The sequence below is a fragment of the Phaenicophaeus curvirostris genome, chromosome 12 (genome assembly GCF_032191515.1).
Source record: "Phaenicophaeus curvirostris isolate KB17595 chromosome 12, BPBGC_Pcur_1.0, whole genome shotgun sequence".
Lineage (NCBI taxonomy): Eukaryota > Metazoa > Chordata > Aves > Cuculiformes > Cuculidae > Phaenicophaeus > Phaenicophaeus curvirostris.
The window spans coordinates 22,562,535-22,584,478 of record NC_091403.1 but is presented as its reverse complement, the minus strand read 5'-3'; the positions used below and the strand labels follow the sequence as shown (position 1 = coordinate 22,584,478).

At 65.6% G+C, this 21,944-nt stretch overlaps 4 protein-coding genes across 5 annotated transcripts in view; 1 reads left to right on the top strand and 3 right to left on the bottom strand.

Annotated features, from left to right (window-relative positions):
* CKMT1A (creatine kinase, mitochondrial 1A) overlaps positions 1-21,944 on the top strand; it is a 115,027-nt gene that overhangs the window by 18,295 nt on the left and 74,788 nt on the right. The window lies entirely within an intron of this gene.
* On the bottom strand, positions 192-2,113 carry LOC138725822 (protein shisa-like-1a). Its single transcript, XM_069867049.1, has 3 exons — positions 1,936-2,113; positions 482-695; positions 192-363 (listed from the first exon to the last, which is right to left on the bottom strand). Exons 1-3 carry the CDS (start codon positions 2,111-2,113, stop codon positions 192-194), a joined length of 564 nt encoding a protein of 187 aa, XP_069723150.1.
* On the bottom strand, positions 3,199-14,166 carry MAN2A2 (mannosidase alpha class 2A member 2). Of its 2 annotated transcripts, XM_069866777.1 has the most exons (24): positions 14,079-14,166; positions 13,079-13,233; positions 12,663-12,917; positions 12,393-12,537; positions 12,116-12,287; positions 11,415-11,542; positions 11,106-11,279; positions 10,594-10,780; positions 10,335-10,512; positions 9,971-10,173; positions 9,492-9,674; positions 9,232-9,346; positions 8,965-9,032; positions 8,500-8,665; positions 7,974-8,210; positions 7,752-7,874; positions 7,546-7,660; positions 7,322-7,455; positions 7,102-7,243; positions 5,703-5,836; positions 5,318-5,395; positions 4,803-4,997; positions 4,611-4,721; positions 3,199-3,810 (listed from the first exon to the last, which is right to left on the bottom strand). In XM_069866777.1, exons 2-24 carry the CDS (start codon positions 13,208-13,210, stop codon positions 3,658-3,660), a joined length of 3,528 nt encoding a protein of 1,175 aa, XP_069722878.1. In that variant the 5' UTR covers positions 13,211-13,233; positions 14,079-14,166; the 3' UTR covers positions 3,199-3,657. The 2 variants fall into 2 exon arrangements, with proteins under 2 accessions (XP_069722878.1, XP_069722879.1); XM_069866778.1 differs by lacking the exon at positions 5,318-5,395 and having other exon boundaries at positions 14,079-14,165.
* On the bottom strand, positions 14,987-21,288 carry FES (FES proto-oncogene, tyrosine kinase). Its single transcript, XM_069866803.1, has 19 exons — positions 21,202-21,288; positions 20,230-20,481; positions 19,954-20,127; positions 19,784-19,880; positions 19,245-19,428; positions 18,855-18,992; positions 18,643-18,762; positions 18,438-18,560; positions 18,182-18,368; positions 18,022-18,099; positions 17,701-17,910; positions 17,251-17,373; positions 17,019-17,072; positions 16,685-16,803; positions 16,420-16,514; positions 16,199-16,322; positions 15,918-16,075; positions 15,679-15,801; positions 14,987-15,569 (listed from the first exon to the last, which is right to left on the bottom strand). Exons 2-19 carry the CDS (start codon positions 20,452-20,454, stop codon positions 15,427-15,429), a joined length of 2,475 nt encoding a protein of 824 aa, XP_069722904.1. The 5' UTR covers positions 20,455-20,481; positions 21,202-21,288; the 3' UTR covers positions 14,987-15,426.

The window sequence follows — 21,944 nt, the reverse complement described above, 5'->3', positions numbered from 1 at the left end:
GGTGTCCCTGTGGTCAGTGTCTCATGCCCCCACGCACGGTGTCCCCCTGTGCAGTGCCCGCTGTCCCCACGCAGGGTGTCCCTGTGTCTGGTGTTTCAGTGTGTGGTGTCTGGTGTCCCCGTGTGCTGTGCCCGTCGTCCCCACGTGCAGTGTCCCTGTGTCCCCGTATCCCCCCCGCCCCTGTCGCCCCCTCAGCACACGCGGCTGGCGGGCGGCCGGGGGCCGCAGGGCGGGCGGCAGGTGCAGGGCACGAAGCGGCTGAGGCGGCAGTGCCGGGTCCGGCAGAAGTGGATGAGGTCGACGGCCATGAGGAGGAGGATGAGGAGCCCGTAGAGCCCCGCGAAGGGCAGAGCCAGCGGGTGCCTGCGGGGGGGACACCTCAGGAGGGGGCAGCTGCGGCCCCCGCGGGCACCCTGCCAGCTGCAGGTGACACGGCGCCAGCCCCAGGGAGCCCCTGCACCCCGTCCCAAGCCCTGCTCACCGGAGGACGCCGCGGCCGGCCAGGCTGGAGGCGTTCAGCCCGGTGAGGGCCTCCAGGGCCACCTGGGAGCAGCAGGACTTGAGGGCGCGCGGGCTGGGGCGGCAGCAGAAGCGATGGCCGGCCGGGTCGCTCAGCCGCGGGCAGTAGAAGCCGGGGTGGTAGCGGCCGTCGGGGCCCGTGTAGCCCTCACAGAGGTGCAGGTTCTGCACCGAGACTGTGGCGACAAGCGGGTGTTTGGTGAATCATAGAATCATAGAATTACAAGGTTGGAAAAGACCCCCAGGATCATCGAGTCCAACCGTTCCTATCAAACACTAACCCATGTCCCTCAGCACCTCGTCCACCCGTCCCTTAAACACCTCCAGGGAAGGTGAATCAACCCCCTCCCTGGGCAGCCTCTGCCAGTGCCCAATGACCCTTTCCGTGAAAAATTTTTTCTTAATGTCCAGCCTAAACATCCCCTGGCAGAGCTTGAGGCCATTGCCCCTTGTCCTGTCCCCTGTCCCTTGGGAGAAGAGCCCAGCACCCTCCTCTCCACAACCTCCTTTCAGGTAGTTGTAGAGAGCAATGAGGTCACTCCTGAGCCACACTGGCACTCAGCGGTGCAGCCAAACCCGTGAAGCAGGCGTGCACAGGGCTTTGTTGGCCTGCAGGCAGCCAGCGCGGTGCTGGAGGGACAGGTTGGCAGCTCCAGCGCAGTGGCCCCCACAGGGATGCTGCGCAGCGGAGCCTTTGGCAGCCCCAGCAGGGGTGGGCTGGAGTGTCCCAGCCTCGCCACCCCAGCACAGGAGCCCCCGGCTCCGCTGCCGAGCATCACCCCGCCTGCCATGGCCCCGTGTGTGCCGTGACCTCCGGTGCTCCCCATCGCACCGGCAAAGAAGGGTGAGGATGGCGATGGTGGCAGAGGGGAGAGGAAAGCCCCACGACAGCCAGTCAGGCCTGCTCTCCCCATGCTGAATCACCTCCCTGTTCCCCAGCACCCCACGGTGACAGCACCGTTCACCCCGCAGCCACGGGACCAGCCCCGGCACCTCCACGCCTGGGCCACCCTCCCAGCATGGACCACCGCCTCCCAGCACAGACCCCCGGCCTCCAGCACGGCGAGAACCCACACGGGATGAGGTCCCAGCAGGGACTGGAAGGATGGGAGCAGCAGGGGTGGGAGCGGGACTGTACCTGTCCCGAGGAGGCCAGGGCACAGAACCACGATGAGGAGCAGCTGGAGCAGGAGCCCACCCAGCATCTTCCCCGCTGACCCTGGGCAGAAGCAGCTCTGCCTCGGTGGAGGCAGAAACCACAGCCCCTCCTGCTCCCGCCTCCATCACAGCCCATCAAGAGCCGCTTGGAGCCATTAGAGCCTCCTGTGCTGCTGCCTGCTCCTCGGGGACCGGAGAGGGAGCAGCACTAATGAGCTTCTTGGGGGCCAAGTATGGGATGGAGGGCTCCATCCCCACCCCACAGCGGGCACCGGCCACAGGCCCGTGGGCTCTGGTTGGGCACCTCGGCCCACCTGGGGATGCGGGTGCCATGGGCGAGGGCTGCAGGTGGGGCTGCAGCACGGGGCGAGCGCCCGCCGTGGGGCTGGGGGCAGGCGGGCTGTGCCGCAGCCTGGCCCCCCGCCAGCCGTGCCATTAGCCGGGCTCCCAGGGCCGAGCCCGTGGGCTGCGCTGGATGCCGTGCAGGAAACAGAGACGGAGCTCAGCCAGCACCACAGCCTCCCCAGCCCTCCCCCCGGCACCCCTTCCCTCTAATTAGCCCCGGGGGGGCAGGGGAGCATGGCAGCTCCTCCGCTCCCCACAGCAACCAGGAGAACGCTCCTGGCAACGCAGCCCCCGGGACGGACACCCAGGCCCCGTGGGTGCCGAAGCGTCACCACCCAGCGATGGCTTCGCACCACTCTCTTTCAACACGCCCTGGGAGGCTGGGCACGGCTAGCAGCACCCCACAGCCTCAAGGGACCTCAAAGATCACCCAGTTCCAACCCCCCTGCCATGGGCTGCGACACCTCCCACTGGATCAGGGTCTCACCGCCCCATGCAGCCTGGCCTTGAACCCCTCCAGGGATGGGGCAGCCACAACTTCCCTGGGCAGCCTGGGCCAGGGCCTCCCCACCCTCATTGTGAAGAACTTCCTCCTTATGTCTAGTCTAAATCAATTCTCCAATTTAAAGATGTTCCCCCTCGTCCTATCACTCCAGGCCTTTCTAAAAAGTCCCTCTCCAGGTTTCTTGTAGCCCCTTCAGGCACCAGAAAGTTGCTCTAAGATCTCATTGGAGCCTTCTCTTCTCCAGGCTGAACAACCCCAACTCCCTCAGCCTGTCCTCATACAGGAGGTGCTTCAGCCCTCAGATCATCCTTGCAGCTTCCTCTGGACCTGCCCCAACAGCTCCATCTCCTTCTTATGATGAGGATTCCAGACCTGGACACTATACTCCAGATGAGGTCTCACAAGAGAGGAACAGTGGGGCAGAATCACCTCCCTTGACCTGCTGGCCACACTTCTTTTGATGCAGCCTAGGATATGGTTGGCCTCCTGTGCTTGACCGTGCCGCCAGCCTCACGCACAGGCCGGGGTTCCCTTGCCCAGCTCAACCCCGAGTCCCCACGGAGCAGAGTGCTGCCCACCCAGCCCAGCCCTGGCCCCAGCTCCAAGCCCGCTTCCCCCTGCCTCAGGGGCACCAGTCCCACCACCCACACAACCATCACAAACCAGACGCAGACCTTGGAAACAGGCTCATGTTTCCTACAAGCTCCAGGTGAGCTCTATCTCCAGTTGGCAGCACCGCCCCCACCAGCTGCCACAGCCCACCAGGCTCCTGGTGCCCCCGTGCTGCTCCGTGGGTTGGAGAGAGCCTGGATGCCAGCACGGGTCCCTGCCCCAGGGCAGCCGTGAGGACGCAGCGGCTGCGCCCGCCGACCATGCACCCAACCCGTGCCCTCTGCACCCAGGCAGCGCCCGGCAGCGTCTTCACAGCAGTTCACTTCTGAAATCTATTGGAGAAGACAGGACTAATAAATTAGAAGGCAGCAGCCTCTGCAAGTCTGGCACCTCCTATGCAGCGCCTGCCGGGCACGGGCCCGCTGGCCCAGCTGCTCCTGGGCCGTCCCACGTTGCTGGGCTCAGCGGCTGCTCCCGCGCTGCCCAGCCCATCTGCTCCTCTCACACTCCGGCAGACGCTACCCCAGGCGGATGCGGAAAGTGGCTATTTCCATGGGGTCCAGGCGGATGGTGGTGGTGTTGGAGGCTGTGCCCAGCGGGTACATCAAAGTCAGCGAGGTGGGCTGCACGGAGCCCAGCTCTAGCCCCCGGAAGAGGCTGCCCAGGGTCAACTAAGAGAGAGGAGAAGGGCGGGTGGCCCAGGTGAGCGGGACGCGGTGCCTGGCAGCACAGCCCCAGGACCCAGGGTCAACCCAGTTGAGGTTCTGCCCTTCCTTGCTGGGGGACGCAGGGCTCATGGAAGCCTCCAGCTCCACTTTGTGAGAAACCAACATCCCAAACTTCGCCTGGGCGGGCACGGAGCAGAGCAGGGCTGGATGCCCTGGGTTGGGACGCTGGTGCTGGGGGCCCCCCTCCAGCCTCGGTGGGCACACAGAAGGCAGCCCTGGCTCCAGACATGCCCAGGGCCGCAGCCTGGCTCTCACCCAGCAGTGGGAGAGATCTTAGAATCATAGAATCACAGAACCATAGAATCACCAGGTTGGAAAAACCCACCAGATCATCAAGTCCAACCATTCCCATCAGTCACTAAACCATGTCCCTCAGCACCTCGTCCACCCGTCCCTTAAACCCCTCCAGGGAAGGTGACTCAACCCCCTTCCTGGGCAGCCTCTGCCAGGGACCAATGACACTTTCCGTGGAAAATTTTTTCCTAATGTTCAGCCTAAACCTTGGGAGAAGAGCCCAGCTCCCTCCTCTCCACAACCTCCTTTCACGGAGTTGTAGAGAGCAATGAGGTCTCCCCTCAGCCTCCTCTTCTCCAGGCTAAACACCCCCAGCTCTCTCAGCCGTTCTTCATAAGGCCTGTTCTCCAGCCCCCTCACCAGCTTTGTTGCTCTTCTCTGGACTCGCTCCAGAGCCTCAACATCCTTCTTGTGGTGAGGGGCCCAGAACTGAACACAGTATATCTTACCTTGCCCTGGCTGGTGGTGCAGTTGAACCCCAGGTTCTTGGCCTCCAGGCTGCAGTCAAAGCCTTTGCGGTGCAGGATGAGGGCTGCCTCGGCCGAGGGTAGCGAGTCATCCTGAGGGGAGCACAGCACCGAGCACAGTGGGTGTTAGTTCCCCTCTGGACACGCCCGCCCCGGTCCTAGGGCACAGCTCACCTCTGCCTGCAGCATCCGCAGGTTAAGGATGTGAAAGTCACAGGGCAGGGTCGCAGAAAAGGGCATGAAGGAGTGCAGGACTGGTGGGGCCAGCTTCTCCTGGGCCACGGGCATGACCAGGACCTCGGCATTGAGGTGCATGGAGGTGATGTGGCTCAGCAGGGAGGGGAAGCTCACCGGGCGGCTGTCCTGTACCTGCCAAAGAGCACGTGCGTCAGCACAGAGCGGGGCAGCAGCAGGGCCAGGCAGAGCCTGCACAGGGCCATTGAGACCTCCCAGTCCTTGCAGCCTCTCCAGCAGTGCTGAGAACAAACGTCTGCCAGGACAGGGCACCCAGAGCTGCACCCACCCAGCCATGACCCCCTCTCCAGCAGCCAAACTGGGAGGGTGGCTGCTGGCTGGGCAGCCAGCACGGAGCCTGGAGCCAACAGTGAGATTACGGGGCCTGGCTAGGCTAGCGGCTAGCAGCTAGTGCACGAGACAGGGAGAGAGCGCGGGGCCAGGCCGGTCGTTACCTCTGGGCTGCCAGTCCTGGCGCCAGGGAAGCCCAAGGCTTTAAACACGGAAGCCAGTTTGGAAAAGAAGCTGGAGCTCTGAATGGGTGACATGGCGCATGCATAGAGAACGGCGAGGGGACGGGATAAGAACACCGTGATTACAAGGGCAGCATCGCTCCACACCCCGTCTGTGGGATGGATCCAGTCCATGGTCCCATCCTCCCCACACCCCCTGCTCCAGGCTCATCCCTGTGCAGTGCCAGCGCGATGGCAGGTGGACACAGGGCAGCAGGGGAGGAGAGCCTGCACCCAGCTGCACGCGTGGCTTTCTGCAGACACCTCCACCCAGCTCCGTCCCAAGGCAGGGCTGGGCTCTCCAACCCCAGCTTTACAGCCCATGCACCTTGTTGGCAATGGCGCGGCGCTCCAGGAGGAGCCGGAACCGGTTGCAGGTCTGCTTGTTGTCCTTCAGCCCTTGGCCCAGGCCCCGGTTGTCATCCTGCATGAGGCGCCGGTCCAGGATCACCTCCAGCTGGCCTGCAGAGAGCGGGACCAAGCGCCCCAGGCTTTACGAGGAGCCAGCTGCCCTGCAGTGCCCTGCTGCTGCCGCACATCAAAACACTCCCACAGGGCTAGGGGCAGCCAGGAGATCATAGAATCATAGAATCACCAGGTTGGAAAAGACCCCCAGGATCATCGAGTCCAACCATTCCAATCAGTCACTAAACCATGTCCCTCAGCACCTCGTCCACCCATCCTTTAAACACTTCCAGGGAAGGTGACTCAACCCCCTCCCTGGGCAGTCTGTTCCAGTGCCCAATGACTCTTTCCGTGAAAAAATTTTTCCAAATCATAGAATCACCAGGTTGGAAGAGACCCACCGGATCATCGAATCCAACCATTCCCATCAGTCACTAACCCATGTCCCTCAGCACCTCGTCCACCCGTGCCTTAAACACCTCCAGGGAAGTGGACTCGACACCCTCCCTGGGCAGCCTCTGCCAGGGACCAATGACCCTTTCTGTGAAAAATTTTTTCCTTACGTCCAGCCTAAACCTCCCCTGGTGGAGCTTGAGGCCATTCCCTCTCGTCCTGTCCCCTGTCACTTGGGAGAAGAGCCCAGCTCCCTCCTCTCCACAACCTCCTTTCAGGTAGCTGTAGAGAACAATGAGGTCTCCCCTCAGCCTCCTCTTCTCCAGGCTAAACATCCCCAGCTCTCTCAGCTGTTCCTCATAAGGCCTGTTCTCCAGCCCCTTCACCAGCTTCATTGCTTTTCTCTGGACTCACTCCAGAGCCTCAACATCCTTCTTGTGGTGAGGGGCCCAGAACTGAACACAGGATTCGAGGAGCGGTCTCACAGTGCCAGTGCCTGTCCAGAGGGAGAAGAACCTCCCTGGCCCTGCTGGTCACGCCATTTCTGATCCAAGCCAAGATGCCATTGGCCTTCTTGGCCACCTGGGCCACTGCTGCCTCATGTTCAGTCGCTGTCAACCAACACCCCCAGGTCCTTCTCCTCCAGGCAGCTTTCTAGCCAGACTTCTCCTAGTCTGTAGCTGCTCAGGGTTGTTGTGCCCCAAGTGCAGGACCCGGCATTTGGCCTTGTTAAACCTCATGCCATTGGTCTCAGTCCAGCGGTCCAGCCTGTTCAGATCCCTTTGGAGCCTCCCTGCCCTCCAGCAGATCAACACTTCCATCCAGCCACCTTGCAGCCCCCTCCTCCCTAGCATCCCTTGCCCAAGGCAGTACCGGCTCTCTGGCAGCCCCCGAGGAGCAGACCCCCAGTCCCGGTGGGGCGGGCTCACCACTGCGGAGGCTGGAGACGCCCAGGGCCTGGGCTGTGTGCAGCGTCAGGCGGCTCTGCGTGTCCTGGATATAAGCCATGGTGGGCATAGGGTAGAAGTTGGCCTGCAGCGGCAGCTTTCGCTGGTACCGGCGGGGCTGGATCTGCCGAGGGACAGTGGTCAGAGGCCGGAGGAGGCTCCCAGGTGCCAGGGCACCATCTCTCCCTGGGCTGCCTGATACCTGGAAACCGTTGAGGTCCGTGAAGAAGGCGTCGTCGCTCTCGATGTCAGTGCTGATGCGCAGGGCCAGCTCCTTGTTGATGTGGTCACGGATGTCCACCACGCAAGACACATCCAGGGAGAGGCCCTCCACTCCTGTGGGCAGGCAGTGAGGGGCTGGGCCCCACGGGCAGCATCACCCAGCAGCACCCTGGCCTCCCCCGTGCAGCCCCACGCTACTCTTACCTGGCACGTTATAAAGCCGCACCATGGTCTGGACATGCTGGTAGTAGCTGGCGACCTCTGAGAAGAGGGGTCCCTCTGTCACCCGCACCACTGGGGGTTCCTTGGGGGTGTAGGGCTGTGGGGGAAGGACAGTGGTGCCGAGGACTCTGCCCGCAGGAATGCCATGCGGCCGTGGGCACGGTTGCCTTGAGAGGTGTTCCCTGTACCTTGGCCTCGCCATCAGGCAGAAAGAGATAAGCTCCACTTTTGTCCTTGGAGGTCCTGGTGCCATAGATGACGAACTCACTGCTCACCCTCTGCTCCTGCTCCTCCTCAGCTCGGCGGATGCTCTGAGGGATGCAGGCCGGCAAGCGGTGAGCACGTCTTGCAGGAGGCAGCGCTGCATCCCCCTGCCCTTCTTTTACCCCCCCAGCAGCTCCTGCACTTGCCTGCAGCAGGCCTGACCCTCCCGAGAAACAGGCCCGCAGGTGCTGGTTCTCCAGGCAGAAGTCATCGGTGGTGGTCGGGAAGACGTGCACGGATACAGCCTCCTGCTTGCGCACAGGCAAGTCCCGGCTGTGCAGGTACAGGCGCACGGATGACTTCAGCGTGGCATGGCCGTCGAAGGATTTGTGCAGCTGCAGCACTCGCAGCCCCAGCGCAGGCAGCCGGGCCAGCACAGACACCTGTGGCAGCATGGAGACCTGAGCCACCCCCTGCACGGGAGGGCGGCCACAGCGAAGGCACCTGCTGGCTCTCGGCAGGGCAAAGAACCCAGCTCAGCTCTTGTGGAGCCTTGGGTTGGCGCGGGTGTGCAGAGGGGCCGTGGGGTTCACAAGTTGTGGCGCGGGACACTTGCTGCCACAGAGGAGGGCTCACAGGGAGCCCTGGCCGTGGAAGCAGCGTGTGAGGATGGAGGGCTGGCATGCATAGGCTGGGGATGAGGTGGGCAGTGGGTACCAGAATATCCCATACCTGGTAGACGTCAGGCACCATGTCAGTGGCAGAGCTCCAGTGGGGGCTAAGCTGGGCAGGCAGGGGCTGTCCCTCTTCAGAGAGCACACGCACGTGCGGGGAGTCCACCAGCACCGGCACCACGCTCAGGCGCTCCTGCTCCAGTGGGTTGAAAACCACCAGGAACCTGCGGCGATGGTCATATACTGATAGCTACACCAGTGCCAAAGCATCCCAACTGGCCCCTGCACCCACCCGCTGCTTCCTGGCATCCCAGGTAACCCCTGCACGCACCCACTGCTTTCCAGCATCCCAGGTACCCCCTGCATCCACCTGCTGCTTCCCAGCTGTCCCCTGCACCCACCCACTGCTTCCCGGCATCCCGGGTACCCCCTGCACCCATCCGCTGCTTCCCGGCATCCCAGGTGCCGCCTTCGCTGCCCACCCCAGCCCCACAAGCCCTGAAGCCAGGCACGCTGTCCCTACCGGGGCGAGGTGCCCAGTTTGACAACTGTTCTCTCTGGAAGCGAGTCCTGGCTGGGGCGCGTGTTGTCCTGGGGAGAAGAGCAGTCAGAGCTGGGGTGTGCCCGTCACCCCTGCCAGCCGGGCGCAGGGACACGAGCGGAGGCTGGGACCCCTTCCCCGCGCACCCCCCAGCTCCGAGGGGGCAGGCAGGGCTCTGTGCCCTGGGGGCAGCACAAGGACAGCCATCCCAGCGTGGCACAGGGAGCCACAGGGCAGGATGCTGCTCACCGTGCTGAGGAAGGGTGCAGCAGGGTCGTGGCGGTAGGCGTCCTTGTCCCCCAGCACAAGGTAATGTGCAGCATTGATGATGACACGCTTGAGGTTGGTGAGAGAGTGGAGCAGCCTGGGGCACAGGCAGAGTGAGCCACCAGCACTGTTCCCTGTCCTGTCCCAGTGTCCCCCCCACCCAACCACACTCCCAGTGCCGTGCCCACCAACCCCCGTGCAAGACAGGCCCCCGCAAGCTGCACCCCAGCCCCTCCACGCACCGGATTCCATAGTCAACTGCCACGGCCTCCTTGGCGGTGCCGGTGATGGCATCATGGTGCTGGAAGAGGCCCAGGTTGCGGCGGGCGTTACTCAGCAGAGCATAGTCGGACAGGGGGTACCTGCCATCGGCACCAGCACGGCGGGCATGGGCGAGCGCCAGGCTGTACAAGATCTCTGCCCCCCTGCACAGGGACAGAGTCACCAAGGGCAGGGGCTTGCCCCAACACTCCAGACCAAGCCATGCCAGGACGGAGGGAGGCAGAGAGGCAGCCAGTCCAGCCTGCCCTCACGCCAGCGGTGCCCAGCCCATGTGCTCTCCATGCCTGTGGGCAAGAGTTCAGCACTGCCTGCCCCCCTCCCCTCCCCTCAGCGTGTTGGCATCTGGGCACAGACCGGGCACCGCCGAGGCTCCAGGGAGCTGCCTGGCCAAGCCTTTCCCGCTCCCTTCACACACAACCCCTGCGCCGCTTCCCCTCACCGGAGGTGGGCTTCCAGCACCCGGTCCAGGCTCTTGTAGAAAGGCCGGGAGGTGTAGTAGCCTGTCCAGTAGTGATCCTCCCGGTCCGCGTAGGAGAAGAAATCCCCACTCAGCACTGGGAACCCCGGCGGCTTCATTCCCGGCACGATGCCCATCTTCTTGTACAGAGCATCAAAGTAGTCGGAAAGCGTCCCGAACTGCGCCTACAGGACAGCGCGCACAGCCCTGAGTGCGATGCTGAGCCACTGGGGTGTCCCACAGCCAGGAGCCCCCACCGACCCCCCCCAGCACTGCCCACCCTCTGCACAGGTTCTGCAGGTGCCACCCTCGCTCCCCTCGCTGCTCCGGCTCGCTCAGCACAGACCTGGACGTGGAGGTTGGGCCGGGAGTTGAGGAAGTCGAAGATGCGCTGGTAGTTGAGGAACTGGGCATCCCACTCCTGCGGCTTGTCGTAGCGGAAATCGTCTCCCAGGGGCACCAGCAGCACCTTGCTGCGGTACAGCTTGGACTTCTTGCGGTACTGGTCCAGCAGCAACTGGGCTCTGCCGTGGGGAGCCAGGGCATGAGGCTGGCTCCCAAACAGGGCCATGGGGCTTGGAGCCACTAGCCCCTGCAGCACTCACCGCTCTGCCACGTTGGCATCAGTGATGGCTCGGGGAGGCACCTTCCACGGGCAGTTGATTCGGCCACCAGGCAGACGCTTGAAGTCAAACTGGCAGCAGATCTTGGGATCTGGCCCACAGGTATGGGGCACGTCGTAGCTGTAGAAGGGCATCATATGGCAGAAGATGTCGGTGCTGGCATCTGTGTCTGCGGGGCCAAGGACAGACGAGCGCTGGCAATGGCTCTCCCTTGCCGATGCCCAAGCAGGGGTGCCCAGGGCCACTGGGGAAGAACCAAATGGGCACACAGGCCCAGAGAGCACAGCAGCCTCCCCTGGCACACTGAGCACAGACGGGAGTCACACTGGGGCTGTCTCACAGGGCAAAAACCACCACAGGGCAGAGTCATCGCGTCCCAGCACTAGGCTGGACACCCACACAGGGAAGCAGCCGACTGGCATCCCCGCTGCCTCCTGCGCCAGCCCCCTCGGCTGGGGGCCCCCTCGGCAGCCGCCTCCCCAGCAGCCCCTCACCCCACGTCTGTCTCCACATGAACTCCAGGTTCCGGGTGGCTGCGAAGTGCTTCTTGATGGCGTAGTGCACGCGCTGAATGAGCATGCCCGTCAGGTTGGCACGCTTCAGCAGGTAGGGCATGGTGGAGCTGTGCCCAAAGGGGTCCACGGCCCAGCCTGACCGGGGTGTCACACCTGGGGGCATAGAGACCCGTCAGCCCCAAGCCAGGCCCGGCAGCAATGCCTGCCAGCGGGCTCCTGCCAGGGACAGGGGTGCATCACGCAGGCCCCCAGCCAGCTCCTCCTGCCCAGCATCCACCCAGTTCTCACCAATGTTCTTCTCCAGCCACTGGTGCCCCTCGATCAGCTGGTCGATCATGGCGAAGTAGTGGGAATTGGCCTCGTCGGGCATCACCCAACCACCCGTCACCATCTCCAGCTGCCCGTTGCCCACCAGCCTGCGAGGGGGACACGTGCGATGCGATCGGCTGCAGGCAGAGCCCTGTGCCCATGGCAGAGCCTCCCCATCCCCTCCACAGCACCACCCTGGCCGAGGCCCCAACCAGAGCCCATTCCCGCACAGGCCAGCACCCTCTGCTCTGTCCTGCAGCCCATGTATCCTCCATCCTCACAGTCCTGCTCTCGAGGCCTCCCACCCCGCCGAGGGTGCCCTGGGCCTTGCAAGGTGCTGGCACCGCTCAGGCTCTGTGGCAGTGCTTGCACGCTCAGCATTACAGCAACAAGAGGGAGCTTCTCAGTGCCAGGAGCAGCGCAGGGCAAGATCTGCCTCCCCTGGCCCCCACCGCAGAGCCCCAGTGCTGGCAGCACCCTGCCTCTCACCCCACCCTGCTGTGGCGTTGCTGTGTCACGGCACTGAGAAGCCACTGGCAGCACCAGGACACCCCATGGCAAGCGGCGTGGAGCCCACAGATGCTGCACTGTAGCCAGAAGAGCCTCGTCTCCCCTGTGCCCTTTCCTCAACGCGCCCCGTCTTTGCAGCCGGCGCCTCCCGCTGTGCCGGGCAGCCCTACCTCCGCACCGCAGCCCGCTTCTGGGCGCTGATGTTGTCCCACCACTTAGAAAAGAAGGAGATCTCAGACCAGATGAAGCGCCGACGAGGGTCCTCCTGCATCTTCAGCACCATGCTGTTGAGGATGTGCTGCGTCTGGTCATAGTAGTACTTGTCGAAGGTCTTGATCCACCCTGCGGGCACACGTTGGGGGTCACTGTGTGGGACCCGGTGCCGCCCGGCCAGCAGTGAGGGGTTGCAGGCCAGGGCCAGCCCTTCCCCTCCCGCCCGCTGCTCACCGGGGTCATTGTGGGAGTGCGGCACCACAAACACCTGCAGGGGCTCAGTGTCCCACTCATTGGGCTCATAGGTGATATCGAAGCCCTGCTTCCACACACCGCCGTCCTGGTTGTCGAAGGGCAGCAGGGAATACACGGCCAGCATCTGTCGGGAGAGAGAGAGGGGGCTCAGAGCAGGTGCTGGATTCAGAGACTGCCAACAGAGCGTGGTCAGGCCCCATGGACTCGCCAGCACGGATGAGCTGCCGGGCCAAGCCTCCGGCCGCTCACCTGCAGGTCCGGGTTCTGGCCCTTGCCCCCCAGGGCGAACCGGCAGTCCTGGGGCGACACAGAGAGGAAACTCGGGCGACTCTCAGGGGGCAGCACCCAGGAGGCATTGGGCACGTGGTGGGGCCGCGCCGGCTGCCCCTCTGCGTGCGCCGTCAGCTCCAGCACGGAGTCCTTGATGTGGCTGATGATCTCGTGGTTCTCCTCCAGCAGCTGCTCCAGCTGCTCAATGCGGTTCTGCAGCACCGAGATCTGACTCTGCAGACACAGATGACACCGTGACAGCCACCTTTGCCATGCGGGTCCCGGTCCCTGCGCGCACCAGCAGCAGCAGGGAACGAGCCCTGGCCCCATGCCCTGGCCACCGAACGGCCCCGGCTGCTTGCCCGCTCGCCCATCCCCACGGCCCCACTGCTCACCCTGGGGAAGTTACCCCCGCTCTGGTGGCGCGTGGGGTCATGCTGAACCCGGTCCAGCATCAAGTAGAGGGAGAAGACGGCCACGCAGAAGATGGCAGCTCCACACACTGTCACCTGCTTCTTCAGCTTCATCCCGAAGGGGCGTGGGGCCGGACCTGCAGCGGGGCAGAGCAGGGCCGGGATGGGAGCCAAGGGCCCTGCCAAGGTCACGCTGGGAGCAGGGGCAGGATGGGGTGCGGGGACACACGGATAGGGTGGGATGGGACAGATGGGAAGGGACTGGAGGGGATGGGATGGGATGGGATGGGATGGGGCAGGACGGAACAGAAGGGGAGAGATGGGATGGGATGGGATGGGATGGGATGGGATGGGATGGGATGGGATGGGATGGGATGGGATGGGACGGGACGGGACGGGACAGGACGGGACAGGACGGGGAGAGATGGGATGGGATGGGATGGGGCAGGATGGGGCAGGACGGAATGGGGCGGGATGGGATGGGGCAGGACGGAACAGAAGGGGAGAGATGGGATGGGATGGGATGGGATGGGATGGGATGGGATGGGATGGGATGGGACGGGATGGGATGGGATGGGACGGGATGGGATGGGATGGGACGGGATGGGATGGGATGGGATGGGATGGGATGGGACAGAAGAGGTGGGATGGGGTGGGATGGAACGGACATGCCGGGTGGGATGAGTTGGAATGGGAGAGAGGGGGTGGAATAGGACAGATGGAAGAGGACAGATGGAGTGGGATGGGGTGGGATGGGGTGGGACGGATGGAATGGGAGAGATGGGATGGGACAGGCTGGGTGGGATGGGATGCGACGGGACAGCTGGAAGGGGACAGGTGCGGTGGGACGCGGCGTCGCCCCGGCCCGGCCCGGAGCCCGGTCCCCGCCCGCCCCTCACCCCCCGCCCCGTCCTCCCGGCCCGGCCCCGGGTGCCGGTACCGCGGGGGGGGCCCGGGGCACCGCGTCCGCCCCGCCTCTCACCGTGCGGGCTGCGCGGCCCGGCCCGGCTCCTCGCATCGCCCGCCGCCGGCTGCCGCGGCCGGGAAGGGCCGGGAAGGGCCGGGAAGGGCCGGGAGGGCCGGGAAGGGCCGGGAGGGCCGGGAGGGCCCGGCTCCGCCCGCCGCTCCGGCACCGGCACCGCCCGCTCGGGGGCGGCTCCGCGGGGCGGGGCGGGGGCGGCACCGGCAACGCGGACCGGGACAGACAGACACCCCCATCCCGGGACGGACAGACACCCCCATCCCGGGACAGACAGACACCCCCCACCCCGGGACAGACACCCCCCACCCCGGGACAGACAGACACCCCCATCCCGGGACGGACAGACACCCCCATCCCGGGACGGACAGACACCCCCCATCCCGGGACAGACAGACACCCCCATCCCGGGACGGACAGACACCCCCATCCCGGGACGGACAGACACCCCCCATCCCGGGACAGACAGACACCCCCATCCCGGGACGGACAGACACCCCCTGTCCCGGGACAGACAGACACCCCCCATCCCGGGACGGACAGACACCCCCCATCCCGGGACAGACAGACACCCCCCATCCTGGGACAGACACCCTCCATCCCGGGACAGACAGACACCCCCCATCCCGGGACAGACACCGGCACCCCCATCCCGGGACAGACAGACACCCCCCATCCCGGGACGGACAGACACCCCCATCCCGGGACAGACAGACACCCCCATCCCAGGACAGACACTGGCACCCCCATCCCGGGACAGACAGACACCCCCATCCCGGGACGGACAGACACCCCCATCCCGGGACAGACAGACACCCCCATCCCGGGACGGACAGACACCCCCTGTCCCGGGACAGACAGACACCCCCCACCCCGGGACAGACAGACACCCCCCCATCCCGGGACTGGGTCGAGGTTCCGGGTTGCCCTGTCCCACTGTGCCATCCTGGGGTGCCATCCTGGTGTTCCCAGTCCCAATGTGCCATCCCAGTGTGTCCTGTCCCTGTGTGCCCTGTCCCAGTGTGCCCAGTCCCGGTGTGCCCAGTCCCGGTGTGCCATCCCAGTGTGTCCTGTCCCAGTGTGTCCTGCCCCATCCCAGTGTGCCATCCCGGTGTGCCCTGTCCCGGTGTGCCCTGTCCCGGTGCAGTTCCCACGGGCTCTGTGCCCCGCTGTGCCCCCAGACTCAGTGCTGCGGAGCCCATTTATTACACGGAATCAGACCCAGCGGGAGCTGTAGGTGCTGTGTCCCAGGGCCACCAGCTCCCACTCTCCAGGCAGGCCCTGCGCGAGGGACGGCTGCTGCCTCCGGAGCACACGGTGCCATCCAGAGCGGGGCGGCGGGCGCTGCCCCTCACCGGTGCCGCTTGCGGATGGCGATGAGGTCCTGGTGGATGATGGTGAAGCTGGGCCGCTTGCGGGGGTCATATTCCCAGCAGCGCTGCATCAGCCGGTACACCTCGTCGGGACACTGCTCCGGGGGGTCCAGCCGCACGCCTGCGAGGGGCACGGGGAGGGGGGGACACATGGCAGCCCCAGCCACCAGCCCCTCGCCCCCGCAGCCCAGGGCTCCGCAGAGGACCCGCCGTGCCCCCGCAGCCCTTACCCTGCTCCACCGCCTCGCGTGTCTGCTGGTTGCTGAGGTTGGCGTAGGGGATGGCGCCCAGGCTGAAGGCTTCCCACAGCAGGATCCCAAAGCTCCAGACATCGCTCTCGGAGCTGTATCGGCCTGGGGACACGGGGCAGGAGGGATGCTGGCAGCCGGGATCATCCGTACCACCATGTGCCCATGTCCCCAGGACCGTGTGCCCAGGGCTCCTGGCTGTGCCCAGCTCCATCCCGTACCATAATTAAGGGCTTCAGGAGCGGTCCACTTGACAGGGATCTGCTTCATCCCTCCCGTGGAGGCGTAGATGCCATCCTCCTCCTCCCGCGACATCCCGAAGTCGCTGATCTTCAAGACATTCTTTTCGGTCACCAGGCAGTTCCGAGCAGCCAGGTCCCTGGGGTGGCCCAGAGCTGTCAGCCACGCGGCTGGCTCCCCCGGGGTGGCACAGGACGGGGGGCAACGCGGGCTGCAAGGCTCGCCCTGCCTGCCCAGTGCCTGCCCGTGCTGCTGGACCCACCTGTGGATGCAGTGCTTGCTCTCCAGGTACTCCATGCCGGCGGCCGCATTCTCCGTCATCTTGACCAGGTCCTTCACTCGCAGGTGGGGCCCCTCGCTGCGCAGGAAGCTCAAGAAGTCCCCCCCTGCACCCAGGATTGAGGAGCAGTGGGTGGGGGGCTGCCGTGGCACGCGGTGGCAGCCACCCCGGCAGTTTGGGGGCTGCAGGACGGGGCTGCTCACCCTGCACCAGCTCCATCACGATGTAAATTGGCTGCTTCTGGGTGCAGACGCCGATGAGCCGGACGATGTTGGGGTGGTTGTACTGCTTGAGGATCCTGCGGGACAAGGAAGGGCACCGTGAGGGTAGGGGGGCACAGGACACCTCCGTGCCATCCCTGGGACACGGCCCGCGGAACAAGGATGCTCCAGGCCCAGTGGGATTTGAATAGCCCCGAGAGCCAAGGATGGACAGATGGGATGGGAAAAGCGCGATGGCCACACAGACCTGGCTTCCTGCAGGAACTTGGCCTTGAGTTCAGGTGGGAGGGTTTCCCGGCAGGATTTCACAGCCACCGGGGTGTTGTCAGCACGCAGGCGGCCGCTGAACACCTCCCCAAAGTTACCCTGCCGAGGGACAGCCCTGGCTTGGTGCCCTGGCTCCATGGAGGGGCCCAAGGGACATCCCTGCCCTCCTGTAGACCCCATGGGACATCCCTGTCCATGGGACGCCCCGACCTTCTACAGCCCCCATGGGACACCCTGTCCTCCCACAGCCCCCACGGGACACCCTGCCCTCCCACAACCCCCACGCAGACAGGGACCCCCGCACCCCAACTCACGCGGCCGATGCGCTCCCCAAGAAGAACGTCCTCATGGTTGAGCACCCATTTGTCCTGCAGTGAGCAGACCCGGCTGGCAGTGAGCAGCACCCCCTGCCCCCCTAGACCCACGTCTCCCCTGCGCCAGCAGCTCCCTCGCAGGCAGCCCCAGAGCAGGGTCTCCAACCCGCCCCTGGGTGCCGAGTCCCCATGTCTGGCTGTCGCGTGCCCCCTCCCCACCGCCTGCTGTCACCTTGGGCACAGCCCTGGCCAGGATGATGCCGCTTTTCCGCGTGATGGGCTGCTGGCTCTGCAGAAGGTGCTCGATGAGGAGCGGGATGGTGGGGAAGCCGTCCCCCTCCAAGCGGTACATGTTCTGTGGGGAGCAGAGGTGGAGGGGGTTCGTGCACACGCAGGGGTGTGCTCATGGGGCTGGGGGCGCGGGTGTGCACGGTGGGTGGGTGTGCACACACGGACACGGCACAGGGCATTCAGGGATGGGCACGCGCACACACATGCACACAGTGCAGGAATGCACCCTGGGCAGGGCAACACAGCCACGATGCGGGACTCGCACTCCACGCTCCATGGCTCTCACCGTACACGCACGTCCCAGGCACTCACACCAGCAGCCCCGTGGCTGCAGAGCCAGGGCTGTGCCCGGGCAGGGACCCCTCCACTTCTCCTGTTTGCGGTCACTCACATCGACAGCCTGGATGATGAAGTGCCTGGGCTGTGCGTCCCACAGCACGCTGAGCACATACTCCTGCTTGCCCTGGCTCTCCCGCACCAGAAAGTCCCCGTTGCAGCTCAGCAGCTCCTGCACCTCGGAGCGCGGGATGGCCCCGTGGTACCAGGCCTGCTGGCACAGCGGCTTCTGCACCTCCGGGATGAGGGGCACGGGGGGCGGCAGCTGGACAGAGAGGGGTCAGCGCAGCCACGACTCCACGCTGAGGGGCTGCAGCGGGAGAGGAGGGGGCTGTGGGGCTGGAAAGGAGAGGGCAGGGCATGCTTAGGGTCTCACCAAGAATTTGGGGCTGAAGATGCCCGAGATGTGGTTCTTGAGGGTCTCCAGCGCGGTGGTCCCGCTCCGCTCCTGCTCCTGGGGGGAGGCGGGTGCTGGCTGTGGGGCAGGGGGGTCCACGAGCCCCACGACTCGCAGTGCGCAGTGGGGCAGGACTCACCACGGAAGAGACCGAGTGCTGGTCGTCCTGCAGCGGCAGCGCGGGCAGGGGCTCCCCGGCGCCCAGCTCTGCCAGCTTCCCGGCCAGCATGTCCCGCTGCGCCCGCAGCTTGGCCTGGGTGCAGAGGCAGCCCTCGAGCTGCTGCTGCGCCTCCTGCAGCCCCTGCCGCTTCCCCAGCAGGTGCACCCTGGGGACGGGACAGGACACTCAGTGTCTGCCACCCCCAGCCCCTTGTCCCCCGTGCCCCACAGCTCACCGCTCCCCGGGGCTCCGGCCCTGCTCCTCGCCCCAGATCTCCGCCTGCAGCTCCCGCACCCGCTGCTCCTTGCTGCTCACGGCCTCCGTGGCGGCCGCCAGCTCCTCCTCAACTGATGTCAAGCTGCGAGAGACGCAGGTGCTGGATGGCACTGAGCGGTGCGGACGACAGCTGCAGCCCCTGCCCGCGGCCCAGCCCCGCTCACGAGTGCTGGACGCTCTCGACAGTCAGTTCGTTCAGCTGCAGCTCCCCCGGCACCAGCCCCTCCGTCTCCTCCAGCAAGCTCTCGTCGAAGGACACGGCCGGCGGCATGTCGGAGCCATACCTGTGGGCACGCAGCACGGCTCGGCCTCCCACCTGCCCCATGCCAGCTGCAGGGCTGTTCCCAGCAGCGGCTGCAGCCGCGCGGGACTGTACCTGTGGCTCTGGATGAAGCCACTGTACTCGGTGTCTGGGTTGATGGCCTGGATGGCACTGGCGATTTCCTGGTGCACGGCCAGCATGTCCTCCTGCACCAGGCTGCTGATGCTGTGGTACTCACCGAGGATCTCCTTCCTGTGGGGATGCGGGCGCTGGGCACTGCCAGGCTCCTGCGCCCCTGGCCCCAGGCACCCTCACTCCACACCAGCCCTGCTGCCTCGCGCCCTCGGTGCCCGCATCTCACGTGGGGGTCGCTGCACAGGCTGCAGCGCGAGGGCCAGGGAAGGAGCATGTGTTCAGCAGGGCTGCAGCAGGAGGAGGGAGCCCTGGTGGCTCTCGGGGTGTGGTGGGCGCCCAGGGACACGCAGCAGGTCGCGGGGCTCTTACAGGACGAGGACCATCTCCTGCTGCAGGCTGTAGAGGGACTGGTGGAGGCTGGGCAGCACCCGCTGGTAGTGGTGGTGGTGGTGAAGCGTGGCCGCCTGCACGGCCAGCACGTACTGGTTGTGCAGGGCATAGAGCTTCCAGAGGCTGCGCACGTACTTCTCCTTCGCCTTGTCCCGCTCCTTGTCTTGGGGGAGAGGCCGTGGAAATCACCCCCCACTGCCACATCCCCCCAGAGCAGCCTGCGAGGAGCACGGGCACCCGCTGGGGTTGGGGCAGGGGCTGGGAGGGGGGCTGGGGCCAGGACAGTCACACATCACCCCATGCACAGGGATGTCCCTGACCCACAGCGCAGTGTCCCAGGGCTGGAACCTGAGTTTGGGCAGGCTGGGCTCTCCCTGTGCAGCTCCTCCACAACCCTGACCCGGTCGGGGCTGAGCCGTGGGTCCCCCAGGGTGTGGGATGCTCTGGCCACCCCTGACCCATGAGGAGAGCCGGAGGGGACACAGCGGGACAGGGATGGGGCAGGGACTGGCAGGCACCTTTGCTGGCTTCCTGGTACTTGCGTTTGGCTTGGGCACTGTCCCGCGCCAGGCTGCGGTACTGAGCCTTCAGCTTCTCCATCTCCTGCTGCGTGGTCTGGCGGGGCAGATGCCGTCAGGGGCGTTGGGCTGGGCTGGGGCACCCGCTCCCCGCACCAGGACCCGCATACCCGGGCGTACTCCTGGCTGAGCTGCTGCCACTGCTCGCTGAAGGCCTTGCGGAGCTGCTGCTTGTCACGGATGAGCAGGCTCAGCTTGGCCAGCGGCCCCGCTGCCAGCTCCTCCGCATGCCGCCGCAGGATCTGGCTCAGCGTCTCCGTCCGGGTCGCCAGCACCCACCAGGACTGTGGGGATGGGGCATCAGGGACGGCACAGGAGCGACCACCCTCCAACACCGCCCCGTGCCGGGCTCTGCAGGGTGTGCTCCCACTGCAGGGTGTCCCTACCTCCCCAATCTGGCCACCATGGTCGCCGGAGCGGAGCTGCGCGGGGCCCTCCTGCTTCTCCAGCTGGGAGAACATGTGGTGCAGCATCCCCGCATACTCCCGGTCACTCTTGGCGCGCTGCGACATCCACTTCTTCATCAGCTCCAGGAGACGCAGCTCACTGTCCTGCAGCCGCAGCAACGCGCTGTGCCCCTGCGGGCACCACAGCTCCGGCCCAAAGCCCATGGCACCACCGTCCCGGGCGGGAGGAGGCTGCGGAGTGGTGGCAGAGGCTGAGCTGCGGCTGCCGCTCCACACCCAACACCGCCCTCGTCGCTGGCTGGGGCCCTTTGCATCTCGCACCCTCCCGTCCCATCGCCCCAGAGCCGGGTCCAGCTGGTGGCGGGGGGCAGAATCCTCCCTGCCTCACACAATCTGCCTTGCAAAGCGCATTCAAAGCAGGCGGGAGGGCTGAGTGCACCCCGAGCCCTGTGGCAGGTGGGGAGACGGTGCTGGAGAGGAGGAAATATGGGGTCAAAACCAGCAGCGTCACCTCTCCTGCGCACGCGGGGCTGCTCCTGGAGGGCAGTGCGGCCGTGCCCCCCAACCCTGGCCGGGGCACCAGCCCCACGTGGTCTGACAGCTCCGCGTTCTGCCCGTGCTGCCCATGGCGGGGGCAGCTGGTGCAGCGGGACGGGGGCGCCGTGGGGGCCAGGGCATGGGTGGGAGCCTGTCAGGAAAGGGACAGGGTGCACAGCCCCGTGGGAAGGTGCTGAGCGCAGCCATGTCCCAGCAGCTGGGATCTGGTGTGGCTGCTGGTGCTGGCTGGGTGCCCCGCCTGGCGACAGGGGTGCAGCAGGAGCTGCTGGGACACGTCTCTGGGCAGGGCAGGACATCTACTAGCGCAGCCCTTGACCCTGCAGAGGGCTCAGGCCAAGCCCCCCCAGCCCAGCAAAGGGGTCCCCTGTCCCTATGGGGCTCGACCCCTCCAACCTGTGCGTGCCGCGAGGTCCCTGCCGTGGGGCTGGCGCTGGCGTCCTCCCAGGGCCACGGCCGGCGCAGTCTGGACCTGGTGCAGCTCTGGCTCCTGGGGAGGAACAGGAAACCCGGTGCTGACCATACAGCCATTGCGAGATTTCCTGTGCTTCCTCCCCTCCCTGCCAGTCCCCATGCTCGGCGCTGACACACGGCTCTGCCATGGGCAGGCAGGCCCCAGTCCCACCACTCCAGGATCTGGCCACGCAGGAGCCCAGGGCTCTTCCTCACCCCAGCTGTGGTTCCCCACCTCTGCAGGAGCCTTGAGCCTTATTTCATCCCCTCCAAAGTCCCTGCATCCATTCCTGACCCTGCCTGTTCCCCAACCGCTCTCCATGTCCCTGCTCCCCTGAGAGGCCGCAGGGACTGGGGGTACCCGGGGGTCCCCAGGGCTCCGAGCAGCTGCGCTGATGGGGAGCTGTCCCATCACCACCTCTGAGCCTGGCCCTGTGACTGTGAAAGGCCAGTCTTGGAGCCCAGTGTCCCTGATGGTGGCCCCATCAGGGCCACCTCTGATGGGACACATCTGAGCCTGGGGACTGCCTCCCGCTGCGGTGCCACGGCTGTTCCACAAAGCTCTGGCTGTGCCAGCGCATGCAATAGTTCTTTCCCGGGAAGCCCTGACCGCTGCCCACAGCAGGATTGTTGCTCACCCAGTTTCACATCCTCCATCCACCCTCCCGCAGCCGGCAGTGCCCGGC

Coding starts and splice junctions, on each gene's coding strand:
- LOC138725822 (XM_069867049.1), bottom strand. CDS start 2,113: ATGGCACGGCTGGCGGGGGGCCAGGCTGCGGCACAGCCCGCCTGCCCC. Junction 696..1,935: donor TGGCCGGTGCCCGCTGTGGG/GTGGGGATGGAG, acceptor TTGTCGCCACAG/TCTCGGTGCAGAACCTGCAC. Junction 364..481: donor GCCGGCCGCGGCGTCCTCCG/GTGAGCAGGGCT, acceptor TCCCCCCCGCAG/GCACCCGCTGGCTCTGCCCT.
- MAN2A2 (XM_069866777.1), bottom strand. CDS start 13,210: ATGAAGCTGAAGAAGCAGGTGACAGTGTGTGGAGCTGCCATCTTCTGC. Junction 9,675..9,970: donor GTGCTGGAAGCCCACCTCCG/GTGAGGGGAAGC, acceptor GTCCCTGTGCAG/GGGGGCAGAGATCTTGTACA. Junction 9,033..9,231: donor CTGCACCCTTCCTCAGCACG/GTGAGCAGCATC, acceptor TCTTCTCCCCAG/GACAACACGCGCCCCAGCCA.
- FES (XM_069866803.1), bottom strand. CDS start 20,454: ATGGGCTTTGGGCCGGAGCTGTGGTGCCCGCAGGGGCACAGCGCGTTG. Junction 16,515..16,684: donor AAGTTCCTGCAGGAAGCCAG/GTCTGTGTGGCC, acceptor CTTGTCCCGCAG/GATCCTCAAGCAGTACAACC. Junction 16,076..16,198: donor AGCAAGCACTGCATCCACAG/GTGGGTCCAGCA, acceptor GGGCCACCCCAG/GGACCTGGCTGCTCGGAACT.